Below are 10,541 nucleotides of genomic sequence, written 5' to 3'. Positions count from 1 at the left end.
CAGGGCAGCGTCCCCCTGAGACACGGTCCTGGGGTCGGGCCCTGGGGACAAGCACGTGGTTGTCCGAAAGCCCCTCGCTTCTCCAGGCAGCCCGGCCGCTGTGCGCTCCGGTGGCCAGAACGTTGCGTCTCGGGGCCGTGGGTCAGAAAACTGCGGCGGTGGGACTCCCAGCAGCCAGGCCTCGGTTGCCACACTGTTGTTAAGGGGCTGTGTGGTCGGGGTGCGGGGGAAGCCTGGCGTTCAGGGGGACGCGGGTCCGGGCAGAGGGAACCGCCCTGGTTCTGGGGACGTGATCCGAAGCCACGGCGCAGGCCCTCGCCAGGGACGGTGCGGATGGAGGGAGGGTTCATGTCCCGAATCCGCTCCCGCCCGTCGGTGGTCACAAGCATCGACGACTCATTCAACACAAGAGGATGAGATGGGGACTTCTCGTTACGAAATAAGCTAACGTTTTCGTTTTTCCAGGGGCTCTGCCATTCGGGAACCGCCATGAATAGTGTAGACAGCGAAGATCTCTTCATTGACAGGCCTCCCAGACTCAAGAGCTCAAAAGAATGGTTGGAACCGCAGCCACTTCCTTTCGTGGAGGTACAGGGTGCGGCGCCTGCAAGTTTATACTTGGGTAGTTGCGTTGAGAACTGGCTTGTGTGAAATGTAGTATTTTGTCTATGTTTTCTGTTTTACTCTCTCCTGTGTACTGCCGTTGTGTTTGCTCTTGGTTTTCCAGCTTCTTCAAGGTAGAATCATGGGTCATGGATTATTTACGTTTTCTAATATAGCAAAGTTACAGAGTTTCTCTTGAAGCACACAATTCATACAGATTGTGTGTTTTTTAAGATTGTTATTTTTTCTAAGCAGCTTTATAAAGGTATACGTGATATACATACAATCCACTGCATATTTTTAAAGTATACAGTCTGATACATTTTAACATGTATACCCACACGAAACCATCACCACAATCAAGGTAAGGAACAGAGTCAATATTCCCGAAGTTTCTTCATTGTGTCCTTGGCAATCCCTCCCTCCCTGCCAGCCATCAAGACCATCTTGGATTTGCTTTCTGTCATTATCGGTATTTTATTTTATTTTTTTGGTCCTAGAATGAGTTTAGCTGAAAGCAGAAAGATTCAAATACTCTTTAAATAGTACTTTATGATATAGTTTTAGGTATAAAAACTGGATTTACAGAGAATTTTCCAGAGACATGTCTGTCATGTAAAATATAAGTCACAATAGTATTAACACTTTGTTTTTTGAGATTTGACTTTCAAAATTTCATTGTCATTTTAGGCATTTGCCAGAGAAGATATTAATGCAGCTATTAAATCAATATTATATAGAGAAAATTATATAAATAAGGTAAGAATTAACTATAGAATGTTTCAATTAATTTTCTTTCTTGCCCGGCTGGCGTGGCTCAGTAGTTGGGCGTCTACCTATGAACTAGGAGGTCATGGTTCAAATCCAGGTCAGGGCACATGCCTGAGTTGCACGCTTGATCCCCAGTGTGGGGCATACAGGGGGAAGCCCATCAATGATTCTTTCTCATCATTGATGTTTCTATCTCTTTCTCTCCCTCCCTTCCTCTCTGAAATCAATAAAAATATTTTTAACTTTTCCCTCATTTTACATGTAGTTCATCATCATTATACAAGTTTTTAAAAATAAAATTAAAAAACGCTCATTGGCCCCTGGGATTAAACTTAAGGGGCCTCTGAGGTTGCTTTAATTGACTTCCTCTTTTCCGATACTTTGTGGGGATTCTTTCACAGGTACCTTCTCACTTGTTCCTTCATCTTAGTGGGGCTTTGATGGAGTCACTATGTATTGGTAAGAGCTTTAAGAGCTGTTATTGGTACACAGCAACCAAGTATTACTCATGTAAACCTAGGTAAGAACAAGGCTTGAACTATAGCAGGATGGGTTTAATTATAAGAGAAGGTGAATGTCCATGTGAATGTCCACTAAACACTGGGATTGGTAACCCATTTTTGTTTTTAAGGGTTTTCTTCAGAGTTGTTTAAAAAGGGGCGGGGGGAGCGGGGGTTGAAGTGTGCTATGACCTGAAGTTTGGAAGGGGTAATCCCTACAAAGTAGGAAGCTCTCAGGGCCTTTTTCCCCCACTTTAAATGTTATGTTGTTGATCCCCAAAATTACATGATTTCGTTGGCTTGATGAAAAAAAGTTTTGTGAGAATGGTTGAATTTATAGCCTAAACCAGGCATTTTCTTCGCAGGCCATTTGGACTCGGCTGTGCTACACTCCTGTCTCTTTGCTTTATCTCTTTTCCCCCCATGGAATATTCTTCTTCCACTTTCTCTGTCATCTCTTCTCTTCCTAGATAACTCTTCATTCTTTAAGGTCCATCTGAAATGCCTCTCACTTTGGGGATATTTAAAAATCTTAAAAATATTTTTTTCCATTGTGGTAAAATATACATAGCATAAAATTTGCTATTTTTAAACCATTTTAAGTGTACAATTCAGTAAACTCACATTTACTGGTACAGCCATCACCACTATCTATTTCCAAAACTCTCATCACCCTATCAGATACTTTGTCCTCATTAAATAATAACTCTCCTTCCTTCCTTCCTTCCCCAAACCTCTGCTAACCTCTAATTCACTTTCTGTCTCTATCAGTTTGCCTAGTCTAGATATTTTATGTAAGTGGAATCCTACATTATTGGTCCTTTTATGGCTCATTTCACTTAGCATATTGTTTTCAAGGTTCCTTTATGTGGTAGCAGGTCTCAGAACTCCCTCCCCTTTCTGTAGCTGTGTATTATTCCATTGTATGTAGATGCCACGCTTTGTGGATACATTCACCTGTTGAAGGGCACTTGCTTTGCTTCCATCCTACCTTTCGGCTATTGTGAATAATGCTGCAGTGAACACTGCTATACAAGTGTCTGTTTGGGTCCCTGTTTTTAACTACATATACAGGGTGTCCCAAAAAATGTATACACACGTTAACAGCTGATTAGCTTAATTTTGAAAATGAAATGTATTTTTAATAAACACTACCTTTACAATTATTCAAAGCATGTCTAGATAGTTTTTTGGGAAAAAAATATATATCTTGCTATATTGTCTCTCCAAGTTGTTTTGTGGCTTTGTTTTGTAGTGTGTCTCTCCAGGGACAGCTGGCATGTTGTCTAATTTATCCATTTTTCCTTTTCCCACTATAGTGTGGATCACACAGTAGAAGCCAAGTAAATGACTCAATTAATGAGTGACTTTGTGGGCTATTCTTAGGAATAGAAATGAAGTTTAAATTTTAGAACAAGAAAGATTTCAGATAACATGTTTATCTCTTACACCCCTGTTTACTAGGAATTAGAAAAGTATTTACAGCGTCATGACTTCTTAAATACAAGAAGAAAAGAGATGTTATACAAAAGATGGGTTGACCATGTGGCAGGTCCTCTTCAGAAAAAAATCTTGGAGAAAGTTTGTTCACATAAGAAGATTAAAAAAAGGAGACACCAGGAGTTAGATACCTTCTTAAAATACGTAAATAAAAAGGTATTAAGAGATCATTTGACACTCCCCGCTCCCCCAGTTGGTTTAAAAATGATGGTTATCTTTATTTATAATCAAACAGCCTGCCCCTCCCTACTCTATATGAGTAATTTATATTTTATTACAGCACACACTACTCTTTTTTAAAAAATATATCTTATTGATTTTTTGCAGAGAGAAAGGGAGAGAGATAGTTAGAAACATCAATCAGCTGCCTCCTGCACATGTCCCACTGGGGATGTGCCCGCAACCCAGGTACATGCCCTTGACCGGAATTGAACCTGGGACCTTTCAGTCCACAGTCCGATGCTCTATCCACTGAGCCAAACCAGTTTCGGCCCCACACACTACTCTTAAATCCAGGGTATGTGGAACAGATGGAGGAGGAGGGTTAGTTCTGGATTTATTTTTATTTATTTATTTTTATAATATATTTTATTGATTTTTTACAGAGAGGAAGGGAGAGAGATAGAGAGTTAGAAACATCGATGATGAGAGAAACATCGATCAGTTGCCTCCTGCACATCTCCCACTGGGGAAGTGCCCACAACCCAGGTACATGCCCTTGACCGGAATCGAACCTGGGACCTTTCAGTCCGCAGGCCGATGCTCTATCCCCTGAGCCAAACCAGTTTTGGCTAGTTCTGGATTTAAATGTGTACATCAGAATCAGTTGTCTTTGTTGTACTCAGGTAATTGTTAATTTTATACACCAATTAAAAAATTTTGAACTCTAGGTTCAGAACATATATATTTATTTTTTTCTGGAATTCTATTATTTACAAAGCTATACGATATTTATGGTCTCTTGGCATTTTTAAGAGATCTGAGATATTTGACTAGTAGGCATTAAAAAACAAATTCCCAAATCTTTTAGTGTTCCAAAATTCGTTATTAAAATCTTACAAATTTTAAGTAAGTTCTGCCTTTCACTATAGTGTGTATTACTTGGATACATTAAATGTAACTTAGAATCTGGTCTTGCCTTCCCTTTTGCACTTGTTACTGATGCCATTCAGAAGCATTAAAGTGGGTTTGTGTTTTGACTCTTGAGTCCTGCTGTGCTCAGAATGAATTGTGCACCTCTTGTTCTTATGTGCGGCTTATTTCCTTCCCGTAGGGAAGTGCTTTCATAGAGCACTATGACCCAAAAGAGTACGACCCTTTCTACAGGCACAAAGAGGACCTGGATTTCCTGAAGGTAGGATAGATTTCTTATTTTAACTTGGGTGTTAGGTCTTTGGTATTAGCTTTTTTGATATGCGAGTTGGCGTCTAGTAATTCCCTAAGAATGTGGTAACATCTTAAGAATAGTTTCCCATCTCCCTGTCTGAGAAAGGAGCAAGAAAGCCGAAGTCCAAATTCAAGCAAACTTCTGTAAAATTTGAAAATACCGTATCATGATTGGGTAATCGGTAATGTTTAAAATTTTCATAGACTTTTAAATTTGTTACAAAAGTAACACATTTTCATGATAAAATCAATTGCTAAATAATTTAAAAAACACTCAATTCCACTAGCCAGAATGAACACATTAACCTTTTTCTGTATATCTTTTAAGACTTCTTTCTACATGTAGGTATTTTATTTTACAAGAATAGGATTATACCATACATTGAGTTATATAGCCTGCGTTTTTCCTTAATAGTTTATGATTTGCTTCTTTGTCAACATGTGTAAATATATAACTTTAATAAATTGCTAATTGCCTGGCATTCTATTATTAGTAGCAGCTATCTTGCACTGAGGGATTTTCTAAATGTTAGGACTTTTTTTTTCTTTAATTTTATTTTATCTTCACTGCTACCATGTCAGGTAATTTACAGATGACACAAGTGAGAAACAGATAGGTTGGGTTACTGGTCCAGGATCACACAGCTGCAAATAGCATAGATGTGTTTCTAACCAAATCTGGTACCAGGCTAAGCCATCATATTTTTTTGACATATTTCATTTTATTTTTAAAAAAATATATTTTATTGATTTTTTACAGAGAGGAAGGGAGAGGGATAGAGAGTTAGAAACATCGATGAGAGAGAAACATCGATCAGCTGCCTCCTGCACATCTCCTACTGGGGATGTGCCCGCAACCCAGGTACATGCCCCTGACCGGAATTGAACCTGCGACCTTTCAGTCCGCAGGCCGACGCTCTATCCACTGAGCCAAACCGGTTTCGGCAGACATATTTCATTTTAAATATCTGGATTGTTTTTGACCTGTTGCTGTTATATGTGACATTGTGATGAACATCCCTATTTCTGAATTTTTTTCAGTAAGTTTGCTAGAAGCAGAATTGCTGAGTTAAAGGTTAAGCCTGATTTTGATTCATATTATCAAATTGTTCTTCAGGCCGAAACCGGTTTGGCTCAGTGGATAGAGCATCGGACTGCGGGCTGAAAGGTCCCGGGTTCGATTCCGGTCAAGGGCATGTACCTGGGTTGCGGGCACATCCCCAGCTGGTTGATGTTTCTCTCTCATCGATGTTTCTAACTCTCTATCTCTCTCCCTTCCTCTCTGTAAAAAATCAATAAAATATATTAAAAAAAAATTGTTCTTCAGAATGTATACATTTGCAACCTCACCAGAGAATCCATTTTTGTATACTTTTGCTAATAATGGATATTGTTAAACAAAATTTAAAAACCTACCTTAAGTCATAGACATTTTAAACTGCTGGCATTTGCATGCAAAGCAGGTCATTTTTTTCCTCCTCCCAAGTTGGAGTATGTGTCTGTGTGTATATCATTTCCCCATCATGATAGGGGAAAGTTAAACTGAGAGTTTAGAATAAGAACCTTAGATATACTAACTAGTAACACAGCTAGTATGGGGGAGTATTGAGATTTGAAACCAGATCTTTTTAATACCAAATCTCCATTCTGTTCTTTTACCACTAGAGGCCCGAAACTCGTGCACGGGTAGGGTCCCTAGGCCTGGTCTGCTATCAGGGCTGATTGGGGCCTCTGGCTGCCAGCTGGGGCCTTCCTTCCCTCATTCTTCACCGCCCTCTGGTGGTCAGTGCACATCATAGCGAGCGATTGAACTCCCAGTCTTTCCGTCCAACTCCTGAGGGGACACTGCACATTAGCCTTTTATATATATAGATGCTGCCTTTCTAAATGCAGCTGGCAGGTGACCTCTTAAGGTAAGCTGAGCACTTTGAGGTTAAAGCACCAGTTCTCAAAGTGGAGTATATAGACCTCTGAGAGCCTGAAACCTCTTTTGGGGTCTGTTAGGCCATATATTTTCATAATAGAGCCAAATGTTTTTGCCTTTTTCATTGTGTTGACATTTGCTCTGATGGTACAAGAGCAATGGTGCATAAAACTGCTGGTGCCTTCCTTAGAATAGCTTAAGTCAGTGATATCAAATTATACGAGAAGTCATTCTATTCTTCATTGCCATGCACCCACAGTAAAAAAAAAAAAATCAGTTTCATTTAAGAATATCTTTGATCAAACAGTAACAATTATTAATTTTATCAAATCTTGATCCTTGAGTACATCTATTGAATAGCATGCAGTGGAATGGGAAGCATGCAAAGAGCACGACTGCCGCAAACTGAACGCAGTAGGACTGTTCGAATGGTGAGCTGGACTGGTTGATCTTTTTCATGGAACACTGTTTTTAGTTGAAAGAACGACTTACAAAACTATGGTTATTAAATCTCTGGTATTTGGCAGACATTTTCTGGAAAATTAGCAAAGTGAGTCTGTCACTTCAAAAACAACAGACAGTATTTGTTGCCAGGGATACAATGTGAGCTTTTAATGTGAATTTTGGAACAATCATATTGAATATGACAGTGTTCCAATACTCAAAGGCTTTACTGATGAGTTTGGTAATAATATTAGTAAATGTGGTTACTGTGTAATGAAATGTATTAACATTTGGAAGATCTCACATAACTCACAGATCTGATTATTATCAAACCATCAATTCATGACATGGGTAAATGATCCATTCAAAGTTCAAGACAGACCAATGGACTTTAATGTAGCAGAGTTTGAATAATTCATTGATATGGTTTCAGATTCTACATTATAACTAATCTCTAAGAAACTACCACTTGTTGAGTTTGGGTATAGTATCTAGAATAGCCACAATGATCTAGAGAGGCTATTAAAATGGACTAACCAGGTTGGAAGGCCTCACTAAGAGATGTATCGGAATGCTTCCTTCTCTTTGTAATGTGTTAAACGTACATAATGGTTAGATTGCCATTGTTTGTAGATACTGTATTCTTTCATTATTATTATTTTATTTTTTATTTGTATTGATTTCAGAGAGGGAGAGGGGAGAAAGAGATAGAAACATCAATGATAAGAGAGAATCATTGATCAGCTGCCTCCTGCACGCCCCCTACTGGGGATTAAGCAGGCAACTGGGCATGTGCCCTTGACTGGAATCGAACCCGGGATCCTTCATTCCTCAGGCTGACACTCTATCCACTGAGCCAAACCAGCTAGGGCTGTAGATATCTTTGAATAAGAAGTATATATGATGTATATTATGCAACATGCAATATATAGTATGATGTATATCATTCATAGGCAATTTTTTTTCAATTTGTGATTAGACAACTTTTTCTTGAGATAGTGATGTAAATTTTGTCATTGTTATTATTTTTAAATTTTCGGTTTTTAATGAGAAATCTACTGTAATTCTTGTCTTGGTTTCTCTGCATGTGATGTTTCTTTTGTCTTGGGTACTTTCAAGATTTTCTCTTTGTCTTTGGTTTTCATTAGCTAAACTATGATGTGTCTAGGTGTTTTGTCCCCTTTTCTTTCTGTTTATCCTATGTAGGGCTCTCTGAGGTTCTTATATCAATGGTTTGATGTCTTTCATTATTTTGGGGGAAATTCTAGGCCATTATCACTTCAAATATTTCTTATATCCTATTCTTTCTTTTTTTCTTCTGAGATTCCAATTATCCGTATATTAGAGCATTTGATATTGTCCCATAGCTACATAGCTCTTATATACTGTTCTTTTTTTTCTACTTGTATTTTAATTAGACAATTTCTACTGACCTATCTTTTGTTTTTCTTTTCTTTTCTTTTTTTAAATATGGAACGCTTCACGACTTTGCGTGTCATCCTTGCGCAGGGGCCATGCTAATCTTCTCTGTATTGCTCCAATTTTAGTATATGTGCTGTCGAAGCAAACACTCTGCTGACCTATCTTTAAGTTCACTGAGTCTTTCCTCAGCTGTGCCGCATATACTGAAGAGCCTATCAGAGGAATTATTCCCCACTGATGTGATGATTTTTATTTCTGTATTTCCATTTTATTTTTTTATAAAAAATATATATTATTGATTTCAGAGAGGAAGGGAGAGAGATAGAGAGGTAGAAACATCAATGATGAGAGAGAATCATTGATTGGCTGCCTCCTGCAGGCTCCCTACTGAAGGGGGAGGGAGGATGGAGCCCGCAACCTGGGCATGTGCCCTTGGCCAGAATTGAACCTAGGGCCCTGTAGTCCGCAGGCTGATGCTCTATCCACTGAGCCAAACTGGCAGGGACTCCATTTGATTTTTTTTAAAAAAAATATTTGTATTGATTTCAGAGAGGAAGGAAGAGGGAGAGAGATAGAAACATCAATGATGAGAGGGAGTCATCGATTGGCTGCTGCCTGCACACCCCACACCAGGGACCATCCCCGCAACCTGAGCATGTGCCCTGACTGGGAATCAACTGCGACCTCCTAGTTCATAGGTCAACACTCAACCACTGAGCTACGCGGGCTGGGCCATGTGATTTTTAAATATAGTTTTAATTTATCCTAAAATCCTCCATCTGTTCATACATGTTATTCACCTTTCCATTATATTAACACATTATTCATAGTTATTTTAAAATCTCTGATAGTGTCAACATTACGGTCATTTCTGAAGCTGGTTCTGCTGATTGCTTTATCTTTTTTAAAAAATATATATATTTTTATTGATTTCAGAGAGAAAAGCAGAGGTAGAGAGATATAGAAACATCAATGATGAGAGAGAATCATTGACTGGCTGCCTCCTGCATGCCCCTGACTGGGGATTGAGCCCACAACCTGGGCATGTGCTCTTGACCGGAATTGAACCTGGGACCTTTCAGTCCCCAGGCCGACGCTCTATGCACTGAGCCAAACCGGCCAGGACGTGATTGCTTTATCTCTTGACAGTGGTTTATTTTATCTTGCCCCTTTTTTTTTTGCATTTCTTGTAATTTTTGTTTGACTGTCAAAAAGACCTGAAACCCACTCCTCAAAGAAATTTTTTTTTTGTAGGTTATTTTGTCTTGCTTTTTTGGCATGTCTTGTGATTTTTTTTGATTGAATACACTTTTTGGACATGTTAACATAGGACACACTTTTGTCATTAATTATGTTTTATGCGCTAATCTAGATCTTTCCTATACCCATTTCTTTTTTTACTCAAAACATGTCAAAATCCACATTTTCTGGGGAAAACTCATTCTGATAAGTCAGACTAGACGGGTACTTTCCATGAGTTTTGGTGTGTGACCATTTGCGTGCTGAGTGTACTGAGTACGTTAGTTAGAAGAATGGCCAGGACTCTTGGTTTCACGCCACTGGAGCCATACTAGAAAACGATCCCTTTTTTTGAGGCTGTATACTGCTCACAGAGCCACTGGGAGGCCTGAAGAAGCAGGGCTTGGTTTCAGGAACAACGCCCAAAGCCACCGTGCAGAACTGGCAGGCAGAGGGGTGTATTGTCTGTGTCATGATCAGGAAGCGGCAGGACCAGGCCGGTGCTGCTGCAGCTGTTGGCCTCAGAACCACACCAGCTCTGCTACAATCCGTGCCAGCAAAATGGGTGCCCCTCAGAGGGCCAGTGTCAACGTTCCAATCCACTTCTGGGTTGGGGCTACACTGCAGGCTTCTAGGGCACCTGTCTCTGCATGGTGGCAAGGTCGCCTGGGCAGTGGAGTGTTTAGGTCTCCCTTGGAAACACATTTTATATTTATAAATGACACAATTTCTATTAAGACTTTTTAAAAATA

The 10,541-nt window shown here is 39.5% G+C and overlaps 1 protein-coding gene across 1 annotated transcript in view; it reads left to right on the top strand.

Annotated features, from left to right (window-relative positions):
• Window positions 1–14: 14 nt before the first annotated feature.
• FAM228B (family with sequence similarity 228 member B) overlaps window positions 15–10,541 on the top strand; it is a 15,264-nt gene continuing 4,737 nt past the window's right edge. Inside the window, exons 1-5 of the mRNA XM_006767596.2 lie at window positions 15–588; window positions 1,294–1,362; window positions 3,339–3,530; window positions 4,648–4,728; window positions 7,045–7,115. Coding sequence (XP_006767659.1) covers window positions 490–588; window positions 1,294–1,362; window positions 3,339–3,530; window positions 4,648–4,728; window positions 7,045–7,115 — 512 coding nt within the window. The 5' untranslated portion in view covers window positions 15–489. The remainder of the gene's footprint in view (window positions 589–1,293; window positions 1,363–3,338; window positions 3,531–4,647; window positions 4,729–7,044; window positions 7,116–10,541) is intronic.

This window comes from Myotis davidii, unplaced genomic scaffold (assembly GCF_000327345.1).
Source record: "Myotis davidii unplaced genomic scaffold, ASM32734v1 scaffold238, whole genome shotgun sequence".
In the NCBI taxonomy this organism is placed as follows: Eukaryota; Metazoa; Chordata; class Mammalia; order Chiroptera; family Vespertilionidae; genus Myotis; species Myotis davidii.
This window is presented reverse-complemented; position numbering and strand designations above follow the sequence as displayed.